The sequence below is a fragment of the Loxodonta africana genome, chromosome 18, assembly GCF_030014295.1.
Source record: "Loxodonta africana isolate mLoxAfr1 chromosome 18, mLoxAfr1.hap2, whole genome shotgun sequence".
NCBI classification, from domain to species: Eukaryota; Metazoa; Chordata; class Mammalia; order Proboscidea; family Elephantidae; genus Loxodonta; species Loxodonta africana.
Genome location: NC_087359.1, coordinates 51,987,364 through 52,011,403, shown reverse-complemented (window position 1 = coordinate 52,011,403; position 24,040 = coordinate 51,987,364). Strand labels below are relative to the sequence as shown.

Below are 24,040 nucleotides of genomic sequence, written 5' to 3'. Positions count from 1 at the left end.
CTGCACTACATCTGAGTGTTGAGAGCCATCTGTATAGGGAATGCTTCCCGGAGGAGTGATCGTGTCTTTTGACTTCTGTAACAGCAAGATAAGGCGTGCAAGGATGTTACTTTTTCCTCTGTGTTATTGGGAAGGTACAGTTGCTGACATTCTGAAATATTCAGGTAAATGTTTTGGGGGTGAAAGCAGTTTGTGATGCACTTCTGGGCCATGGGACGGATAGGTACTGCGTGTGTGATATGCTTCATGGAACATGGGACCAGTATTGCCCACTTGCAATTGGCACCTCATTTTTTCAAATAATAAAAATCTACCAGTAGTGATTCAGCATCCATCCCGTTAGTGAAGAAACATGGCATCACCAAAAAATTTAAAAAAAAAAAATTCAGTCATGAAAGAGTTCAGAGCTGTGGCCTGGATAAATGTCTTGGGAGGGGGAAAAAAAACTCTCTTTGCCTAAGAGTTAAATGTCAGTATGACAACTTGAGCTGTAAATCTCTTTATCAATGAGTATGTTAACATTAGTAAAAAAAAAAAAAAACTATTATCTCAAAGCAAATGTAATAAAGGAGTTTACCATTTCATTTTTATTATTTCAAATTAATTTTACTTTTTATGAGCTAGCTAAGATTTTATTATTCAATGTGATTAAAATGGACCATTAAAAAAAAGTCTCAGGAGTAGTAATGCTCCTCATGAAATTTTAGTTTCTCTAACACATTTCTATGTACTTTTTACCATCGGAAAAACAAAAAAAGTACCTGCTTTTAGAGCACGGTGAAGGGATTTTTTTTGTTTTGTTTTATACATTTGGTAGTCGAAATGAGTCTTGTTTTTGTGTAATGGTTACCACATCCTTTTTTAAAACAATTCAATATTTTCACATTTTATTCTCAACTAATATCAAGAGTAACGTACCATTACTAGGCAAACAGTTTGCATAGATTATTCAGTCAACCAAGAAACTAGTGTCTTTTACTGGTACAGATTATATTAATACATTTTATCTTAAACCCTTTATTGTAATACCTTTTACAAGCACTATCAGGAGAGAATAATTGGCACCCACATTGATAACCACATTCTTGATTTTCTGGGATGGTTTCACGCTGTCCTCTTAATTTTGTTTGTTAGATTATGGTCCCAGATTCTGATTCCAAAACTATGCCCCCAAATAAAAATATACTGAGATTGAAAACGGAATGGGCCTTAACAACCAGATTGAGTTCAGACAGAAAAACCATCTAAAAATGAAAATTATAAACTGTATAACTAGTCAAGATATAGTTTAAATATATATATTGGAAGTTAATACTAAAACTGGACCTTGCATAGAACCAAGAAAAAGGAGAAGAAGGCAGAGACAATGGCCATTGTTAGGTCAACCATTGATCAATTCATATTGTTGTTAGTTGCTGTCAAATTGATTCTAACTCACCGCTATCCCATGTGTGCAGAGAACTGCTCCATAGGGTCTTCAAGACTGTGTGCTTTTAGAAGCCAGTCGCCAGGCTTGTCTTCTGTGGTGCCTCTGGGTGGGATTGAACTGTCAGCCTTTCAGCTAGTAGTCAAGTGCTTAACCATTTTCTCCACCCAAGGGCTCCTCAGTCTACATAAAATGCCCTTTTTGGACAGCCAGCTATAGTTTAATAATGAATATTCCTCATTGTTAAATAATGCAGTGGTGTTTTGATGTTCAGACAATCTGATGAGTTCAGTCAACGTGTGTACAGTTAACAGTTTCTAGTTAACTGCTTCATGCTAAGTCAGAAAAAAATGTTTCTAAAGCAAGCCTAGGAGTTTCCAGTGCCTCTTCAGTTAGGATCTTAAACCTAGACCCAAAGTACAGTCTATAAAAACAGTTTCCAACCTTTACACTACCAAAGGGTATCTTTTCATTTTCCCCAAAGGATGTTTTTTCTAAAACACTTAATATACAAACTGTATTTATGACGTAATTTTAATGATTTTTATTAATCATATACATAGCTGTGAGACTTTATGAGCCAAAATATATACCACATAGAACGAATGTAATTCCAGACAAATATAAAGAAACAGTGGTTGAGCCTTTGCAGCCTTACTGCTAATATAGGCAAGGTCCATTATGTCTTTTAAAAACATCCAAAGTAGAGCTCAGATTTCCATTACTTCTACTTTGTGCTAGTGCTGGTCCAAGAAGGCTTTTTCTTTTTAACAAAAAAATTAAGGCAATAATTTGAATATTCATTATGTGTCTTTCATAGAATTTTAAACGTTTACAGCTTTTATTTTATTGATCCAAAAGAGAGGTAGTAAGCATGTAGTGTCCTCATTTTCAGATGAAAGCCTTTTTTTTTTTTTTTTTTATAAAGACCACACCTTGTGACATTAAAACCCGTTGCCACTGAGTCGATTCTGACTCATGAGGACACTGTATATTACGGAGTAGAACTGCTCCATAGGGTTTTCTTGGCTGAAATCTTTAGGGAAAGGTCCCCAAGTGGTACAAACAGTTCGTACTCAATTACTAACTTGCAGGTTGGTGGTTTGACCCCACTCAGCAGTGCCACAGAAAAAAGGCCTGGCGATCTGCTTCCATAAATAATACAGCCAAGAAAACCCTATTGAGCAGTTCTACTCTTTAACACATGGGGTCACGTGAGTTGGAATTGACTTGAAGGCAACAGGTTTGGTTTTTGGTTTTTAATCTTTATGGAAGCGGTTTGCCAGGGCTTTGTTTCGAGGTGCTGCTGGGTGGGTTCAAACTGCCAGTCTTTAGGTTAGCAGCCAGTCAACTGCTTACGCCACCTGGACCACTCTCCTGTGACATTAGTCTTTAATAAATATTAAAGCAATTCAAAGTAGTTAAAATGTGAAGAAATAACAATAATATTGTTAATGAACCTCTTGTCAAATGTAGTGGACCAGGTTTATTACATAAATGAATCTCACATTTAACAATATAAAAACCATAGTGATGTTTTCAAACATAGCCATTGGTCGAGGTTAACTTTCATAAATGGGTTGTTGAATTGTTTGCTTTAGTACTTTATGGTCTCCCAATTTTTATGCTTTTCACAAGGAAATATCACCTTGGTAATATATTTAATGTTCTTGTTATCTTTTGTAATTTTCATTCCTTATGTTGTGATTTATGCCAAGTGTATGGATCAGGCATGATGTGTCAGAAACTACAAGTTTGTATTATGCATTCTTCCTTACTGTCAGAGTGAAGTTTAAACATTGGAGTATTTATTTGTCCAATCTGTAATGTGTTCAGCAGTATATAAATAGGTTTTCTTACATCTGTTTTTATCATCCAGATAAACAGATCATTTGGGTTTCAAAAGTAATCACCACTTTGATATAAATTATTATTGGTTTCAGTCAGAAAGAAAAATTAGTTCTAACCAAATCAAAGAAGGGAAGAAATTTTGAGTTTTATGGAAGTTTTTTTGTTGTTTATTTTTTAAGTGAATGCAAAATAGCTATAAAACCTCTTTTTAAAAAGACAAAGTTGCGTATAAATAGATATCACAGTGTTTTTGCACCCATTATGTAATTCCATTTGACTGTGGTTACTTGTGTTATTTCTTGTTCACCTCCACTATTCATATTTCAGTATATTCTTTTGAAATTGTACTACCTCTTGATTTCTTTTTCCCTGTTGGTTTTCATTTCTGTGTGTTTCATTGCCATTTTCCATTTTGCAGATTGTCCCACATCATCTCATTCTACTATAACTGTCTCCCCATCACCTGCCTTTCTTGATGAAGAAGAATTCAGTGACTTTATGCAGGGGCCTGTTGAAGTTCCCAAATGTGGGCCTTCTTCCACTTCCCAGCCTTTTCAGTCTTTCCACCCCACCACCCCAGTTGGCCAGTTGCATACACAGAAGGCTGGGACACAGCCTCTCCCTCCAGGTCAGATTCCAGTGTCATTTGCCTTACCTGATATCCCTGGGCAAATTCCTTATTTTTCTACTGCTTCAGCCTCACACATTGTACAGAAAGCAGGTAACTCCTAGCATTGTTAATGAAAATGTTCTTACAGTATTCTAGGAAAATTTACTTCTGTTATATAAACAGAATAATGTAACGATGTTGGTAAAGAAACCTGTACATGCATTGCATGAGTATTTGGAACTCCGCCAAAATAAAAGTCTAGCTTTTTCAATTCTGGGGGCCTCGCGTTCTAGAAAAGTGATTTAAAACTTTTGCTGTCCTAAGTTAGGAACTTTGTAAACCACCTTACAACTTTCAAAACAAGCTGATTTCTTAAGGACATTACTCTTTTGTTTGGGAACATCATCAGTATCATTTTCTGAAGAATAATGAGCCAAGGAAAACTACTTTAGAAAGTGCCTCCTCTGATTCTGTGACAGACCATTTGGGGTCAGAAGTCGTTCGTCCTTGGACAAGTCTTTAGACATCTGTACGCCTCAGTTTTTTCCGCTGTGCAATAATGGGTGCAGTTATACACTCTGTCTTGAGATACAGCATAGTGATGGGAGAGATCTGAGGAGACACACACTTAATCCAAACTCTCATTTGAGAGATGCGGAAACAGACCCAGAGATGTTACTGGCCAGCGGTCTTCCCAGTAGTTTGTAGAAGTGTCTGTATCTTTTGTAAGTCTCCAGATTTCAAAGTTAGTACTTCTTCTCCGATACCATTCTCCCTACGCTCTCATCAGATTCTTGAGAATCAGAGTAGAACATATGCATAAGTCCTCTAAATCTCTGAAGCCTCTCAAGTTCTATACAAACACAGTGATTTAATTATATTCAAGTTTTTATGTGGCTGGGCCTTCCCTGGAGAGTATGGGGCTGGAATGGATGATGGAAAAGATTAGAGATATGCATTGTATACAAATAACCCTTCATGCTGTTTGTTTAGGCCCTTCCTTGGAGGAGAAGCTCCTAGTATCTTGTGACATAAGTACATCTGGGCAGGAACAAATTAAATTAAATACTTCTGAAGTTGAGCACAAAGCCCTAGGCCCAGCTTCCAGTAAGAACCATCCCAGTTTAACGGCCAGTACCTGGGGTGCTGTAGATGGATGCATAAGTGGTGCCACCAAAGCAGAGGCAGAAAAGACTTCAGACCAAAACCTGTCAATTGAAGAGAGTGGTGAGCTCGTGAAACATTCAGCAAAAAAATTCGTTTAACCAAATGTCGCTTAAATGCTAACATATTAAGCATTAATCTTAATATGAATGCTGCTTGATTTTGCTAGTTGAAATCTCGCTTAAAATAAAGTTAATGCATCCCTTTCTCTAATTAACCACTAAGATTTTGCTCCGAATTCTTTCAGCACACTCTTAGGCCTTTTTAAAAAATGATTTTGATAACCAGTTTTCTTAATCAGAATCATTCCTGTTTTAAAATATTCTTTCCTCTCAATTTATAAAAACTGTGTTTTTTTTCCCCTTACAATTTCCATTCTTCCATAAAGATTGAGAAGTTAAAATTACAACTGGAAAAGTCACCAATGAGAATATAGTTTTGCTTTGGCACAGTGGTTAAGAGCTCGGCTGCTAACCAAAAGGTTGGCAGTTGGTATCTACCAGCTGCTCCTTGGAAACCCTCTAGGGCAGTTCTACTCTCTCCTAGAGGGTCAGCGTGAGTCGGATCGTGACAGGTTTGCTTTTTTGTTTTTCTCTGAAATAAATCATATGCACTGTAGCCTAAAAGATCCAAATTTTATAAATTCAGCTCATAGAGAGGAATTAAAATGTGGGCAGCCCAGGAGGCAAACTTTTAGAGGATATTTTATTGGCCAAGAAATTACTGTGTCGTGCAAAAAAACAAAGCAAAACAAAAACCCTATACATCTACGGCAGCAGCTGTCATATTCAAATTAAAAATCAGACTTTGTGAAGACGCCGTATTAAAAGCTGTAAGTCAAACTTGGGCGGTTGAATTTTTTATACATACATGGTTTTAAACCAGTGCCTGTCATTTTTTTTTTCCTTTAATTTATAATACACATGAGATGATAAAAACCTCATATGATTTAGAATATTGATTTGGTATATTTTAGTTTTTCTATATATAGTTTATTCTTTAGGGCATACTTAATGTGTAAGAGTTGTTTAGAAACCAGATATTTTAGTTGTATTGGTGACTTTTTTTTTAAGTGTCTCCAGCCAGTGCTCTCCTGTAACAACCATGGCTAGATGTGATTTTCTCGTCTCCCTCACAGACCGTTAGACTCATCAGGGACTGTTCCTAATGCACCTTGTCTTTTAGGTGTGGGAATATTTCCCTCCCAGGATCCTGTTCAGCCCAGAATGCCTCCTTGGATTTACAATGAGAGCTTGGTTCCAGGTAAGAGTTCCTTGCTCGGGATCCCTTTTTGACCTATTTTGTTTCAGATTTTATAAGTGTAGTTGTAAATGTTTACTGTCGTGGTTAAAAACTATACAGAAGGAATTTTAAGTTTTTTCTCTTTTAACTTTTTTCTGAAGGAGTACAGAAGCTTAATTAAATAAATCCAGTGTTTCCTAAGCTACCTCCTGTAGGGAATAACTATAAAGGCGGGAGAAGTGTTTTGCTTTAATGTTTTATTGACCATCATATCCTTTTATTTCTAAGAGCTTTCTTGGATTTGTCATGCTTTAAGAGACATTATCAAATATTTACTAGATTGCCAGATAGCATTAATGTTTAATTAATTTCATTAAACTAATTTGTTTAATAAATATCAGTTTTTCTCAACTGTTAATGATTAGTTTATATTTTTTTAAATACTCTGACTTCTTTGTCATGTGATATTATATGAAGTAAAAAACTAGGTGGCATCTTTTTCTACATTGGAAGGTGGTATTTACTTTTTTTCTTTGTATATTATTTCTGCTGAGCCAGAAAAATCACAGAGGCGCACATTTTGTGATATTACTCAATTAAATGTGAGGAAATAGTCTACTTAAGCTAAGATTGGTATACATAGGCTAGTGACTGTTGCAATAGTATATGCATATTGTAACTTGTTTGTCAGTCTGTTCAAAACTAAAGGTAACTTTCATTAGGTCTTCAATTTTCTATGTTGGTCATATGCTAAAGTTCGTTCTTCTCCATGGCTGATTTAATAAAACTTATGCAAGATACCCATAGCTGAATTTCTATGTAAGAAACCATCAATGTCTAGTTTATATCATAATCTATATATGATATATATAGATTTGGGCATCCTGTTTACTTATTTGCTAAATGTGACAACCCTAGTTAGAGGAGCTGTTGGGGATGAAAAACCATTATATTTATGTATAATTGAAGTCCCATATTTGTCTTCAATTATACATAAATATAATGGTTTTTATTCCAATTCCCCGTTTACAGTTTATATCTTTTCCTCTTCTTCTCTGTCTTTAAGCCAGATAAATAAAAAACAACAACAAAAATCTAAATCTTGGTGTACTTTTAAGTTTTATTCATTTTTTCCTGACTTACATTTCTTTCTGTATCCTCCCTCCAAACATATATGTGTGTATACGTTCTTAGCCAAAATGTTTGTTTTGATGACCCACCTCTTAATTTGTATTCCACATTTATAATTCTAGATGTAAAGTTTGTGTTTTAAACATTTTTCTCAGTCTGCCTTAACCCTACCCACTTTTCATCCCCAACAGCTCCTCTAACTAGGGTTGTCACATTTAGCAAATAAGTAAACAGGATGCCCAGTTAAATTTGGATTTAAGGTAAACGACAAATAATTGTTTAATGTAAGTCTGTCCCATGCAGTGTGGGTGTCCTGTACTTTACATGGCAACCCTACCTCTAACAGCCTTTCCCGCTGTGTTCTTTGGAAGCCCCAATTTATGAAAAACTACCGTTGTCTCTTTATTCAAACACTTGTTCTGCTTCCTCACCTTTTAACTAAAAGCAGATCTTTCCCTGAAGGTTCTGTTTCCATAGCACCTTCCCCAGTAGTGTTTTCTCTCACAGCCTCTGATTCTCTGGGCAGGGAAAAAGGTGGTGTTGGTATAACTCCTGCATCTTACTGCTATTTTCAAACTGTTTCCATCATTATTACTCTCTGATTTCTTCTCTTTTAAAGTACATAGCATCTGCTTATACCGCCCCCCGTCTTACTGACATTACAACCTTCTACTGAATTAAAAGACTTTCTCGTACCTTCAGCCCTAAGTCTTTATCTTTAGGACCAAGTTCCAATCTCTGTTCTGAGCTTCAGACCCTGATTGCCTGCTGGATATTTCCACTTGGATATCTTTACAGCAGTTTGATTTAAGGTTGAAGATTATTTTTGTATAGCAAGAGCAACAATAAAAAAGATCAATCATTTGTAATGCGTTTACATTTGTAATATGGTCTTTCTTTTAATAGATGCCTATAAGAAAATTTTAGAAACCACAATGACTCCAACTGGAATAGATACTGCTAAACTTTATCCTATTCTGATGTCATCTGGACTTCCCAGGGAAACTCTTGGACAGATATGGGCCTTAGCTAATCGAACTACACCTGGCAAACTTACTAAAGAAGAACTTTATACCGTTCTGGCCATGATAGCTGTAACACAGGTAGACAATGTTTCTTAACTTAGGTCAAAAAACTTTTCAATATAAATTGAAAGAGTATGAATCCTTTTTTGACTATAACGCTGTAGAAATCTGTACACTGAAATTTAGATCATTTTCAGAATACACTATAAAAATTCACAGCTTATATAATGTGCATCCTAGCAAAATATTCTTTTGTTTAAAGAATGTTTAGTATATTAACATCCTCTGGGCTAACTATATCCCTTCTGAACTTGAGAGCTAGTCAGTAATAGGTAAAATTACTCTCGCTGTCCTTTGAAGTCCTTAGTTAAAATTCCTTAAATATCAAGTATTCTCAGTCTGGTAACAGTTTTTCTCATGTTATACAGTAATTTTGAATGATTAGATTATGATGAGTTAACCCAAATTGTCAAGAGAGGGGAATGTCAGAACTGGTATGTGTTGGCAATTTCTTTGTTGAGTATTATATTTTACATTAAATTTGCTACATTTTGGCGAGGGGAGGAGGGAGGGTATCAAATTCATAAGTTTTGGGAGAATCAGAGTAGAAACATACCAGGGCTACAAGTTTTATATTTAGGTCTCTGTTTGCCAGATTTAGATTGTATATGGTTTGCCATCCCCCAAAACGATTCCATTTTCCTCCTATTCTGTATAGAGGGGAGTTCCTGCCATGAGTCCTGACGCTTTAAACCAGTTCCCGGCGGCTCCTATTCCAACTTTAAGTGGCTTTCCTATGACTCTTCCTACCCCAGTGAGTCAGCCAACCGTGATGCCTTCAGGCCCTGCAGGCTCCATGCCTCTCAACCTGGGACAACCAGTCATGGGCATTAACCTTGTTGGACCAGTGGGTGGAGCTGCAGCTCAGGCTTCCAGTGGCTTCTTGCCAACTTACCCTGCAAATCAGGTAAGTGGAGAAGCTGTGTATATTCCAAATAATACTTGAAAGTAAATCCGGGCAGCTTTTTTTCCAGGGAGGCATACAGAATATTGCTGAATTGTGATGGACTCTTGAGATGAAGAATAAACAGTATTCAAACAATATAAAATTTACTTTATTATTATTAAAAAAACAAAGATGTTTCTTAAGCCTTAAACTGTTTGAATTTTAGCTAAAAATTTATAGTTCTTTATAGAATATATATTTTAACCTCAACCTAATAAAATAAATTTTTTGACTGTGTGTTTTGAGGAAACCACCAAGCCTGAAGTTAAAAATACCTTAGTTTAAACTGACTTGAATTGTAAACTTTCACTTAAAGCACAATAAAAAAAATTAAGAATAATAATTTAAAAATAAAGTACCTTAGTTTATTTTTCACTTCTCAGATTAACAAAATTTAAACAAACTTATAATATTTAGTGTCAGTGAAAATGTAGGAAAAAGTAACTGATATACTGTAGGGCTTATTCATGCAGGCTTTTTTGGAAGGCGAGTTGGCAATAGCTGTCAAAATTTTAAATGCCTGTGTCTTTTGACCTAGCAGCCACACTATTAGGAATCTGTTAGTAACTCAAATTAACAAAGATATGCAAGGATATTTGTTGTAGCATTGTTTGTGAGAGTAAAACATTAGAAACAACTAAGTGTCCATCAGGAGAAAGGTCAGATAAATTTTGGTTCATCCATACAGTGGTAAACTATTAGGTCATCAAAATAAATGAGATAGATCTACATGTACTGCCTAGAAAGATGGCCATGTTACATGATTACATTGTTTTAAGGTACAGAACAATATACTACAAGCTCATTTTTCTGTAAGGCAGATGAAGTTTTGTTAGTACTTAACATTGCTATAAGTTGGAATCAACTTGATGGCAATGGGTTTGGTTGTTTTTGTTTTGTTTTTTTTGATGTCTGGTCTGGTCAGTAACCTGGAAAATGCAATTCGGCTATTAAAAAATTGTGTAGATTCAGTCTTTAAACCAGTCTTTTACCATTTGTACCAGAGAGTGTCTAAAAATACAAGATTCTTTCCTTAAGCACATATGTTGATGGTATGTCAGAAGAGCGTTCTTCTGAAATTAGGTAGTTGTACCTAAATGGGGGAATTTAAAATGCAGTCTTTGTGGTTGACAGTTGGAAATTCGTTGTTAACTATTTTATCACTTTGATGTTGTTTTCAACTTAAATGTCCCCTATAATCTTAGGTGGTAAAACCAGAAGAAGATGACTTTCAGGATTTTCAAGATGCTTCGAAGTCAGGATCCCTTGATGACTCATTCAGTGATTTCCAAGAGGTGTCTGCTTCTTCAAAAACAAATAATTCCCAGCATGGAAGCAGGTAGAAAAGAATTGACTATATTTAACAATGTGTTTAATAATTAAAAAAGAAACGTGCACAATGAGAAGACTAAGTATAAGAAGAAAATTGAGACTCCTTACTCTAATATTTTTCTTGATTAAAATTTTTCTTGATTATCCTGTCTTTATTCATACTTTTGGAAACCCTGGTGGTGTAGTGGTTAAGTGCTACAGCTGCTATACAAAAGGTCGGCAGTTCGAATCCACTGAGCACTCCTTGGAAATAATGGGGCAGTTCTACTCTGTCCTGTAGGGTTGCTATGAGTCAGAATAGACTTGACTGCAATGGTATTCATACTTTTACTCTTCTCACTTCTCTCTCCTTTGTCCACCTTAAACTTCAGCTCCTGCCATTTCATCGCTTGCCAGTATTTTCTTTTTGCCTTTGCTAAACCTGATTTATTATAGCTTAGTGCATGTGTGCGATGATGACTTCATGTTCTTGTGTTGGGTCCAGATCTTCAACTGTTGAAAAACTTTTTGGGCAAGGAAACATAATCTGATATTTTGTAGTATAATTTTCCACAGAAGTCATAATTCAGCAATCCAAATATAATTACTTATTCATGTCTCTCTTATATTTAAGTTGAGAGCAATGGCTTTTAGTCCTTCAGATTTCTGTTTGTTTGAATAGACAGTTGCACAAATATATCTCTAATGTTTTATGTATTAGTTTAACCTTTAGGTACAGTAACTGTTTCAGTATATTGTCAACACCTCCCTGTCTTTTTTTTTTTTTTTTTTTAAGTATTTAGATATTTCTTCCACAGAGTGGAACACACTGGACTTTGAGTAAGCAATATCAATTTCTTTGGTTTTATGTTTGGAACTTGTTTCTGCCAGGATACACAGTCTGTTTCTTTTATGTCCCTTTTTCTGCAAGTTGGTTCATCTCTTGCTTTTTAACCAGTTGATCATCTTTTAATTAGCACCTTCTGCATACCCACTGTAACAAGAACTCAGAGGTGGGATTATAGAGAATTACAAATTAGGGAGAGACATTATGCTCCTGATTTTAAGAACACATCAAACACATATAAGGGACATATAGAAGAAACAAGAGCCCTGGTGGCGCAGTGGTTAAGTGCTTGGCTACTAACCAAAAGGTTGGCGGTTCGAACTCACCAGCCACTTCGTGAGACAAAGATATGGCAGTCTGTTTCCATAAAGATTTATGGACTTGGAAACCTTGTGGAGCAATTCTCTGCTGTCCTATAGAGTCACTCTGAGTGGGAATCAACTTGGCAACAATGGGATGGAAGAAACATGATGGATGTCACTGTAAAGAAATGGGATTTCAAGACCTCTACACCAGGCTAGGAAACCCTGGTGGCACAGTGGTTAAGAGCTATGGCTGCTGACCAAAAGGTCAGCACTTCGAGTCCACCAGGCACTCCTTGGAAGCTCTGTGGGGCAATTCTACTCTGTCCTGTAGGGTTGCTGTGAGTCAGAATTGACTTGATGGTAGTGGGCTTTTGGCTTACACCAGGCTAACCTTATAGAAACATAAAGATATTTCTATCCCAGATCTCTTTCTTTGAAAAAAAAGTATATACATTCTGCTGCTAACTTGGCATCTCTATCTGAATGACCCAACGCATCTCAAATTCCCTGCATAAAATTAAACTCATTATTTTCCTACTCAAAGTTAAATAAAAATTTTTTAGATCATTGTTCCCTGCCTTGGTGAATGGTATCACCATAACCAGTCATCAAATCAGAAACATGGATTTTATCTTTGACTCCCTCCTCTCTCCTTTGGGAATATCAACTCTGTCAGCTCTGCTTGGCATGGGAAAAAGCCTTGCATGATCTCATTCCTGTGTACTTTGCTGACTGTTTCCACTTTCCCCACAGCTTATGTTCCAGTCGTGCCAAAATGACTCCACACTGCCCATGTTCTTTCAAGCTTCTGGTCTTTGTGTGTTCTGTTTTCTTATGTCTGCAATACACTTAACTATTTCCTCTGTAGTTAATTCTAGTTCCACTTCAAAAATCGTCATTCTTAACCCTTTCTCCATCAACCTACACCCCCAAGGTGAGTAAGGTCCCTTCCTTCTCTACTGCTGTAAAACCAGTTGCCATCCGATCAATTCCAAGTCATGATGACTCCATGTGTGTCAGAGTAGAACTGTGCTCCGTGGGGTTTTCAATGGCTGCTTTCTTGAAGTAGGTTGCCAGGCTTTTCTTTCTGGATGTATTCAAATCTCCAACCTTTTGGTTACCACATAGTACCTTATGAATATCTGTCCCTTAGTTACATTGTATTGTAGTTACTGGTTTACTTGACTGTCTCCCTCACTAGACTGTAAGTACCTAAAGACAGTCTGACAAATTTTTATACATAGGGCTTAGCCTAGGATATAGAATTAGTAAAGGTTTGTTGGATGAATATATTATAGTATGTGGGCCATAAACTGAATTTATCAAATCAGTGATTCATTCTTCTGGGGGGAAAAAAATCAGTAGTTGAAGTTAAAATTTGGGGGCAGAAAAGTTTTATGAAGGTGGCCAGACCTGACATACATGGGGTACTAACAATTTTATATGGGGTTGTCTCCACATAATAGTTTACTTTCACATATATAGCCATACTTCGTAGGTGTTCCTTTTACAGTTCAGACTTGACTACTTCCATGCTTTCCTTGAATGAAAATATTTTGCTGATAACTGAGAGTCCACACTCCTTGTCATTTATTTACTCTGGAAACATTTATTTAATATCTGCTATTTTTTTTTTTTTTTTTATATGCCAGAGGAGACTTGGTGGCACAGTGGTTAAGAGCTCGGCTGCTAACCAAAAGGTTGGCAGTTCGAATCCACCAGCCCCTCCTTGGAAACCCTATGGGGCAGTTTTACCCTGCCCTACAGGGTCGCTATGAGTCAGTATCCACTCAATGGGAACGGGTTTGGTTTTGGGTTTATGTGCCGGAAATACAGCCATAATGCTCCTTAGAAGCAAGAATGGTTAGACTTCATCTCACATACTTTGGACATGATACCAGGAGGGACTAGTCCCTGAAGAAGGACATCATGTTTGGTAAAGTAGAGGGTTAGCAAAGGACAGGAAGACCTTCAGCAAGATGTGTTCACACAGTGGCTCCAACAATGGGCTCAAGCGTAGCAACGATTATGAGGATAGTATAGGACTGGGCAGTGTTTTGTTCTGTTGTATGTGGGGTTGCTATGAGTCAGAACCAACTCAACGTCACTTAACAGCAACAACAACGATGTGACAGACCTTGGGATAGGCACAGACATACAGAAGCAAAAAACCCAGTTCCTGCTCTAAAGAGCTTAGTTTTATCTGGATATTTATGTTAGCTGACACAGCTCCCTTCACGTTGGTGCTAAAATGTATATACAATGATTTTCCTAATTTATGATAATCTGTATTCCACATTGTGAGTTTATTTTTAAAGGAGATTTGTTAAATCATGGTATGAGTGGTTGAGCCTAGGTGGGATCACTTTCAAAGGTGTTTTTAAACAGAAAATGGGCATTTCTTGTCAGAGCCACTGAAAAGACACGTAAGGTATGAGAAGCAAGCTAAAATTTAGAGCATTTTTAGTCTGTGAGAAAATGATGTTAGTTAAGGGTGGCTCCAATCGTGGGATGCTGTATGATTCATGACTTAACCTGTAAAGCATTTTAGAAATCAGAAGTGGCATGATAAAAGTGATTCTTGCTACTGTGTGGTAACTCTGTGTGAAATGACGAGAAGTACTCTGGGTTTAGAGTCATCGACACCGAAAAGTGTATCTCTGAGAAATTGGTTGGACTCAGTGTTGGACTGGATATCAAAGTCAAAGGGGAGATAGCAGTTGAGCCAAAATCCTAAGGCATCAAAGAGGGTCTAGCAGACAGCAATACCCGTTGCCGTAGAGTTGATTTCGACTTATAGCGACCCTATAGGACAGAGTAGAACTGCCCCATACGGTTTCCAAGGAGCGCCTGGTGGATTTGAACTGCCGACCTTTTGGCAACAATATCATTCATTTATTCATTCAGGAAATACTCCCTGAGTGCCGGCACTGGGAAGCCTATAATAATGAATGGAACAAACATGGGGCATTTTTGATAGAAAAGTTCAAGAAGGGTTAAGATATAGAGGTTTTTGGTCAGTTTATTTTGCCAAGTTCTAATTATTCCTTTTTAAATGTGCACATTTAGCAGGATGGACAGCTAAGTAAAAGGAGCTACCATAGCTGTATGAAGTGATTATAAAACATAAATGGATCACTGGAGAGAAAGAGCAAAATACTTTTTTTTTGGTGGCTGTATTCTCTCTAAAGTCTTACCTTTCGATTGAATGTAGGTTCTTAAATTTTAAAACAATAACTGTCTCACTTGAGCACCTTCCTTTATTATTAAAGAGTAGAAGTAACAGTTTGGAACAGGTAATGACTATGATATATAACTGGTATAAACACTTCCATGGTGATTACAGTGTTTCCTTTAATAGTAACTTCGGAGAAAACCAGAATGAATTATTCATTGGCAATATGTATAAAATTACAGTCTGAGTCATAGCTTTTTTTGAATGGAATTTTGTTGACTTCAATCAACAGTACTTCATTACCCTGAAGATGCTCTTTTTTCCCAATTCTGTAATATAATTTTAAAATTAATAATGTTCAATTAAATGTCAGACTTAGAAAGATTTAACGTGACTATAGCTAAAGTTGGAGGGCCGTGAAAAACAAATAGATCATTCAATCTTGTGATTTTTTTTTCTAAGATATAAACTAACCTTATGCCTATACGTAACAGTCTGTACACTGAGCTGTAGTTTAATTACTTATGGAACTTTAAAAAATTCACCTAATATGTATAGATGATTACCTATTGCATTTATCAAGATCAAATATGTCGCAGCTGTTTGGTAATGATGTGAAATTAAATTATAGCTCCACTGTACTGTTTGATGGCACTCAGTCCTAAAGCACTGTGGACGCCATTAGCATGCATGTGCTAGAGCTAGGCTTTTACCTTTCTGGTAGGCCTCTGATAAGAAGATTTAAATGACTGTGGAAAGATTTTTGCTCCAAGGCAAAAAAACTCAATAGAAATCCATTTATATAACATGTATGTGGTATTGAACGACACAAACCAGTGGTGGAATGTAGTCATACATATGTAAAGGTGGTTCTTCCAGGGAGCTGCCTGGGTCTGATAAGAAAAAGAAGAAAGAAAAAAAAAAAAAGCACTGCTTTCATAGTATGTGTTTAAGCCTTCCAGGAATTACCCACACAGATACTACTCATTACACTGTTTTTCCATCCAGTAAGAAATATGTTCACAGGCAAAAGTATCTTTATCTAATTTTGAAGTGATTGTTATTTTGCTACAAAGATAGCTTCAGGAGTCACTGATTTGATCCTTATAAAAATGCAAATTGTATTAACTCTACTGCTGCTTATCAGATGTGTGAACTTCTGCCAGTAAGCAATGCAATATGATCAAAAGAAGAACAATTTACATCTTGGCTTGAACAACATTTAATAAATAGATTTTTATCTTAACTATTCCACCTTGCACTCTGAACCTATTTTAGAGAATACTTTGTATTAAAGTTACCATAATTTACTTTCAAATATAGTTTCTTTCTCAGATGGGGTATACATATTTGGAGCAGTTTGCTTTTGCAGTTCTAAGTTAAAATTGCAGAAGGTCATCATTCTATAGTAATCTACTTCCGGTGCTATTCCAGTCTTTATTATTATGACTTAAAAAGATGGTTAGCCATTCAGCATGGATCTCACCCCTCTTAAATTTAGCAAATTATTATGCTCAGGTGTTGTTTTTGTATATATACATTCCGCCCCTCCCCCACCAGGAAAAGGGCAGTTAGCTATTTGTGATGTTATATATGTAGTTCCCAAGTTTTAAAACAAGAAGTCATGTGTTTTAGCTAGGTGCCTATTTGCCATTTTAATGCTAATCTCCTGTCTGATGATAGGAGCCCTGGTGGCTCAGTGGTTAAGAGCTCGGCTGCTATCCAGAAGGTCAGTAGTTCTAATCTACCAGGTCTAGGCTTTAAGAAATTTTTCTTTCTCCCTTTTAGTGCCCCTTCTTTGTTGATACCACTTCCTGGAACTAAAACATCAGCTTCCATGGATAAATATGCAGTGTTTAAAGGAATTGCAACTGACAAGACCTCTGAAAATACTGTTCCATTTGGAGGTGAAAACAGTTTGTAAATTCATAAACTTGTGAATGTAACATTTAATTGAATTGTCGAAATCTTTGTTTTTAGTGGTGGCCTTTTATGTTAAATGTGTGAAGTGCTTATATTGCATGGCAAGGATGCTTGGTTGACCTAATTTGCCTTACTTCTCTAAGTTGTGATCTCAGGGTTCCTAACCTTAACTGAACTTCTGTTTTTACACCATAGAGCCTGGCGATAAATATAGTGCTTTCAGAGAACTTGAACAGACAGCAGAGAGTAAATCTTTAGGTAAGTTTTTGATTCCTTCAATGGATAGATTATTTCCATTTTTTAATAAAAGGGACTTTTAGTGGTTCTTTCCGTGACACTCCTGAACATTCCATAATTTTATTGTGTGTGTTTATAGGAGAAAAAACCAAATGGGTAAAAAAAAACAGTGTAGTGGTGACTATTATGATTGATATTCAAACTGAAAATATTTTAATTCAATAAACCTTAATGGGTACCTACTATGTTTAATAAATATTGTGATATTTACTGTGCTGGGTAGGGGATTATTTTATGGAAGAGTGATAAGACTTTTTGTGTGTATGTTGCTGTGGAAATTATAAGGAGGCAAAATATGGAAATTATTTTCTAAAATTTAGGGCAGACCACAAATGGATGCAACTTCCTCTGAAGATAGTGTGCTCTTTCACTGGAAGCCTTCAAGCCATGTTCAATTCCTATGTCAGATAGAAGGCTATGGCTGCTTTTGGTTATCGTAGGTGAATTCAGAGATAGTCAACAAGACTTGAACTGTTGACAGTGCAGCAATCTATGAACTGTGCAGTAGGCAGCAACCAGTCTTTTACTCTTAAAGATTTTCAAGATAAGCTATAACTTAATGAGAAAAACGAAGAGGGAGGTGTGTATGTGCATATGTGGTTTATAACTCTGATAAAAGGGCTTAAGTTGACTAAAAGGGAATAGAAAATGATCATTTGAGAGCCATGCATATACAATTATGTTTATGGTTATATCCAGCAATGAACATAGTGTTTGGGGTTTAGATAATCCATAAGTCAAATTACGCCCTCCAAAATTCTGCTGTGCATGCTGTAAAGTGTGTATGCTTTAATAAGGATTTTCTTCAGGGAACAGTACCACATTCTGTCTTTATGTACTGAATCCTCAAACTTGGAGCATCCTTCAAAAGTCATTTATTTCCACCTTTCTGCCTGGGTTGAGGGAGTGGGGGAGATTATACGAAAGTAAGGTAGATATGATGGAAACTGTACTACTTAAACACCACCAAAAAGGGAAACCCGCCTCTTCTAAGAATACTCAATTCCTCTGCAGCTCTTAGGTTCTGGAAATATTTTCTTGTGTTTCATCCAAGCCTTTAGGATGTACTATCTGTTTCTTCTACAGAGCCTGTATCAGGTTCTAGGAGTACAAAGATAAGCCCTAGAGGAACTTTTAGCTTGCTAAGTTTTCATTTAACTCCTAGCAATGCTTTCATCGACTCTTTGGCCAAGACAAGTTTGAAGTAAAGAGCGTGACTTAATGTCAAGGTTCTTTGTGGAATATGGTATTAGTGATCATATGACATGTGTTTTATTCCTGTGAAAGACAATGGTGCCACCAAAACATAAGCAGTACTTTCACCAGTTGTCACTTAATCAATTCCAACTCATGGTGACCTTGATTCTCATGTGTGTCAGAGTACAACTGTGCCCCATAGGGTTTTTAGTGACTGATTTTTTGGAAGTAGATTATCAAGTCTTCTCAACTGCCTCTGGATGGACTTGAACCTCCAGGCTTTTGGTTAAAAGCTAAGTACGTTAACCATTTATACCACCCAGGGACTACTTTGGGTACTTCGTTATTGTTTTTAAGTGCCGCAGAGTTGATTTTGACTCATAGAGACCCCATGTGACAGAGTAAAGCTGCCCCATGGGGTTTTCTAGGCTGTAGTCTCTATGGGAGCAGATCACCAAGTCTTTCTCCCACAGAATTACTGGGTGGGCTTGAACCACCAGTCTTTTGGTTAGCAGCTAAGCTCTTAATCGTTGTGCCACCAGGGCTCCAGGCAGTACTTTAAACTTGTTGCCGCCCAATCAATTCCAACTCATAGCGACCCTGTAGGACAGAGTACAGATGCCCAATAGGGCTTCCAGGGCTGTTATCTTTATGGAAGCAGACTGCTACATCTTTCTCTTCCACAGAGCAACTGGGGCTTCAAACTGCCAACCTTCCAGTTAGCAGCAGAGCACTTAACCATTACACCACCAGGCAGCAGTACTTTCCAAACCAAAAAACTAAACCCATTGCTCTCAAGTCAGTTCTGACATATAGTACCCCTATAGGACAGAGTAGAACTGCCCTGTCAGGTTTCCAAGGCTGTAAATCTTTATGGAAGCGGACTGCCAAATCTTTCTCCCATGGAGCGGCTGGTGGGTTAGAACTGCAGACCTTTCAGTTAGCAGCCGAGCACTTTAACCACTGTGCCACCAGGGCTCCTAGCAGTACTTTAGTCATCCCTTTATTAACATAATCCCAGAGTATTATCGTCATTTGTTTGCTTGCTTTTATTCTATCTTAACTTTAATTCTAAGGCCTTCCAACCCAGAGGTGCCAACTTTGGTTCATTTAAAAAAAATTAAAATAAAACAAACCTTTTGTCTTTGAGTCAGTTCCAATTCATAGCAACCCAACAGGACAGAGTAGAACTGCCCTGCAGAGTTTCCAAGAAGTGACTGGTGGATTCAGAGTGCCGACCTTTTGCCTAGCAGCTGAGCTGTTAACCACTGTGACACCAGGGCTCCATTTGAGGGAAATATATTTTATAACTCTTCATGGAGTGGTATTGTTTTTATACTCTCATTAAAAACACATTGGCCCACCATCATCAAAGTGTGTAAAGACTTTGTCTTAAAATTTATGGAGAATCTTATAGTATTTTGTTAAAAACTGTGGTTTTCTTAGATTATTAAATGATGGAATTTAATAATGTTTTCTTTTTCTACTCCCTCAGTTTAAGCCATAACCCAAAGTAGATGAAGAAAATGTTCTACATAAAATAATGATACTTCTTATTGAAGTTTTAGCAAAATATGATTTCTTTTGAGATGTTCTTAGGGTCTAAAAAGTGATAATTAGAGAAGGAAGCTTATGAAGACTCCGAAGTTAATAAAAAACTGTCCATGAAAGAATTTGTTTAATGTACCTACTGATATGCCAGCTTCTAATGACTGCAACTAATTTATCTGCCAAAAAATTTGCTTTTGTGTTTGAACTTGTAAACCCTCTTTTTTTATTTGACCCTTTCACCCAGCTTACATTTCTGATGGAAAAGTTTACAATTTTTCAGTAAGTTTAGTTTGCTGTAGTGATTTGTTTTAAAACTAACAAACCAAAACTCATCAATTTCACAGATATTTCAAAGCAGCTCATCAGAAATTTAGGCCATGATAAAGTTGACTGCTTATTATTCTCTCATTTATAGAAATGATACAGAAATAATCAGTGATACATGTGCCTAAAATTCTAGGGTGATTTTTTTTTTTAAGTTTTACATCTGCTTCTCCTGTTAATATATGAAATTGACTTTACATTTATTAGTGGTGTGTCTTAAAAACATAAATTACAGGAAGATGGAATGCTGTTCCCCCATTCTAAAATTTCCTGTGATAATCGTAAATGCATTTCTCTGTAGTGATAAATTATACTGGTGAATTGGCTAGTACCTCAGATTAGGACAAAAACTCAGCTTCCATTGTTTTCCATTTGATACATCGAAGTATAAATCATGTTTCAAACACCAAACCAAAACCAAACTGCCATTAAGTCGATTCTGACTCATAGTGACATATAGGACAGAACAGAACTGACTCATAGCGTTTCTAAGGTTGTAAATCTTTACAGAAGCAGACTGCCACATCTTTGTCCTGTTGAGCCTTTGGCAGGTTCAAACCACCAACCTTTTGGTTAGCAGCCAAGCACTTTAACCACTGCACCACAATGGCTCCTATTTCAAGCACAACATATTTAAAGTCTGCATTATTTTATATGCCAATTTTAAGAATTAGATCTTGGTTTTAAACATATTTTTATGGTTCATAAACTTCTGTATCTCATTTTTAGGGAAGGAATAGGAGTTTTTTTTTTAATGGGAGAGAAAATTAAAATTTATAAATTTCCAGAGATGGCAGTCATATTTTTAATAATAAGTGATGTTGGTATAGCTGTGTTTGGTATATGTCTGGTTCTTATTACCTGGAATAGCCTAATGGATTTTATAGAAGACCTGGAGACACCAGTAGAAAACTGAGATCATCTCTATCCTAACTCAAACCTATGAGTGATAACATTACCATGAAACAAAGAGTAGAAACCCTATTAAGAATCTTGGGCCCAAAGAGACAAGAAAGGGCCACATAAACCAGAGACTCCATCAGCCTGAGACCAGAAGAACTAGATGGTGCCCGGCTACCACCGATCACTGCCCTGACAGTGAACACAACAGAAAATCCCTGATGGAGCAGGAGAACAGTGGGATGCAGACCTCAAATTCTCATAAAAAAAGCCCAGACTTAATGGTCTGATTGAGGCCATGGCCCCCGGACTCTCTGTTAGTCCAAGACTGGAACTGTTCCCGAAGCCAACTCTTCAGACAGGAATTGGACTGGACTATAAGACAGAAAATGATACTGGTGAGGAGTGAGCTTCTTGGCTCAAGTAACACATGAGACTATGTGGGCAGCTCCTGTATGGAGGTGAGATGAGAAGGCAGAGGGGGACAGGAGCTGGTTGAATAGACACAGGGAATACAGGGTGGAGAAGAGGAGTGTGCGGTCACATTAGGGGGAGAGCAGCTAGGGTTACATAGCAAGGTGTGTGTAAGTTTTTATATGAGAGACTGACTTGAATTGTAAACTTCCACTTAAAACACACACACACAAAAAAGAATCTTGGGCCCAGATTTTTATGAACTTGTTAACTGAGCCTATTTAGGTATTTATGAGAAGTACATTAGTACCTATTCTCTCTAACAAAAAATAATTCAGTCAGTAATTCTGTTCTCAGACTAGCACAATATAAACTAAAGTCTTAATGATGCCCTTTGAAATTTTAAATAGTAGAGGTGGTATTTATTCAAATCTCTTTGAATTTTAAAAATAAGAATAAGTGCTCATTGGTATAGTGAAATGGCTGGTTTCAAGAAGACCCCGAACGCTCACAGATCTTTCTGTGAGATTCAGCTTGTTAGTTGGAGGGTATGGGGAAAAGCTACTTTAATATACTCTTAGCCACGTTGGCATTACAGTTCCCTTCAAATTAATGCTTTCATATACTTTAGCAAGTATCTGATGATAGCCTTAAAGTGCCTGGTTGAACCAAGTGTTGTACATCCTCAATTTAACAATGCAGGATTTCTCATAATACTTCACGAGTACCTCTAATTTTGTATTTTCTTATTGATGATTGAGTAACAGGCTGTAGAGGGCCACTATTCTCTCTTCAGCACCTATTTCTTATTCCGTTGTATGCTCTTATTGTGTGCTTGGCTGGCTAGCCATAGGGAGAAAATGTTCCGAGTATGCTTTTGGCCTTCTAAAAATATAAGCAAATGAAAATAGTACTGTTAGGTGTTCTCAGTTTGATTTTTATTTACTTCATTATCACTAAACTTCAATGTGTAAACAAGCATGTGGTTTCTTTCCAAAGGGGTATTTGATGGGTTTTAAACTGTGATTAAATAATGTCAAGCCAGTGGAGAAAAGTCTATAAAATTATGCTTGTAATTTAACATCATGTGTACTATGTGGTTTTCAGTTCAACATTCTTTTTTATTTGGTTGTTTTTTCTTTCAGGAGAAAGCTTTGCAGAATTCAGATGTCCAGGAACTGATGACGGTTTCACCGATTTTAAAACAGCCGATAGCATATCACCACTAGAACCGCCAACAAAAGACAAAACTTTTCCAGCATCCTTCCCCTCGGGAGCTGTACAACAGAAACAACAAATACAAGTGAAAAATCCTCTGAATTTAGCAGATCTAGATATGTTTTCCTCAGTTAACTGCGGCAGCGAGAAACCAGTGTCTTTTTCAGCTGCATTTAGTGGATCGAAATCTATTTCCACACGACCACAGCCAGCAGATTCTGCTGCAGCTACGACAGCATTGGCATCAACTAAAACTTCTAGTTTGGCCGATGATTTTGGAGAATTCAGCCTTTTTGGGGGATATTCTAGTCCAGCATCTGTTGGGGAGCAGGATGACTTTGCGGATTTTATGGCTTTCAGTAATAGTTCAATTTCATCTGAGCAAAAGGCAGATGACAAATATGATGCCCTGAAAGAGGAAATTAGTCCTGTTCCTCTCACCAGCACCTCAGGCGGCACAGTGAAGAGTGGACAGAGCCCAGCTGCTGCGCCTACCAAGTATGATGTCTTCAGACAGCTTTCTCTGGAAGGATCTGGACTAGGTGTTGAAGAACTCAAAGAGAGCACTCCTTCGGGAAAAAGTGATGACGATTTTGCTGACTTCCACTCCAACAAGTTTTCTTCCATGAGCTCGGACAAATCCCTGGGAGAAAAAGCAGTGGCCTTCAGACACACCAAAGAAGATTCTGCTTCGGTGAAGTCCTTGGATCTCCCTTCTATCGGTGGCAGCAGTGTTGGCAAGGAGGACTCTGAAGATGCCCTCTCTGTTCAGTTTGACATGAAATTGGCTGATGTGGGAGGCGATCTTAAGCATGTCATGTCTGATAGCTCTTTGGATTTGCCAACAGTTAGTGGCCAGCATCCTCCTGCTGCAGGTGAGGAATTGGTGAGATTGCTCTGGTGACGGTGGTGTAGATTTCAGAGATGGTTCAGTGAGTGTCAGCTGACTAAAGAGTGAAGCACTGGCCCTTTATCTTTATGAATTTCTAATATAATTAACCTCTTCGTTGCCAGTCCCCTTAAAGCAGTATTAAATTTGATTTGGTGGCAACTTAGAATGGAGAGCTAGATATTCTTATTTTTGAAATCTAACAGGCACATAAAAACCTACTGGTAAGCGAAC

General features: G+C 37.1%; 1 protein-coding gene across 14 annotated transcripts in view; it reads left to right on the top strand.

The window, feature by feature from the left end:
* Positions 1–24,040, top strand: part of SYNRG (synergin gamma) — a 72,941-nt gene that overhangs the window by 23,700 nt on the left and 25,201 nt on the right. For 7 of the 14 annotated variants that reach the window (XR_002786835.2, XR_010318383.1, XM_023553487.2 and 4 more), the window contains exons 7-15: positions 3,696–3,998; positions 4,881–5,114; positions 6,237–6,314; positions 8,331–8,527; positions 9,168–9,416; positions 10,661–10,794; positions 16,882–17,000; positions 17,212–17,274; positions 22,845–23,792. Coding sequence is in view for 12 of the 14 variants with exons in the window: in XM_023553487.2 (XP_023409255.2) it covers positions 3,696–3,998; positions 4,881–5,114; positions 6,237–6,314; positions 8,331–8,527; positions 9,168–9,416; positions 10,661–10,794; positions 16,882–17,000; positions 17,212–17,274; positions 22,845–23,792 (2,325 nt within the window). In the remaining 2 variants the exon portion in view is untranslated. The remainder of the gene's footprint in view (positions 1–3,695; positions 3,999–4,880; positions 5,115–6,236; positions 6,315–8,330; positions 8,528–9,167; positions 9,417–10,660; positions 10,795–16,881; positions 17,001–17,211; positions 17,275–22,844; positions 23,793–24,040) is intronic. The other 7 variants (XM_023553492.2, XM_023553493.2, XM_023553491.2 and 4 more) reach the window with 4 other exon arrangements.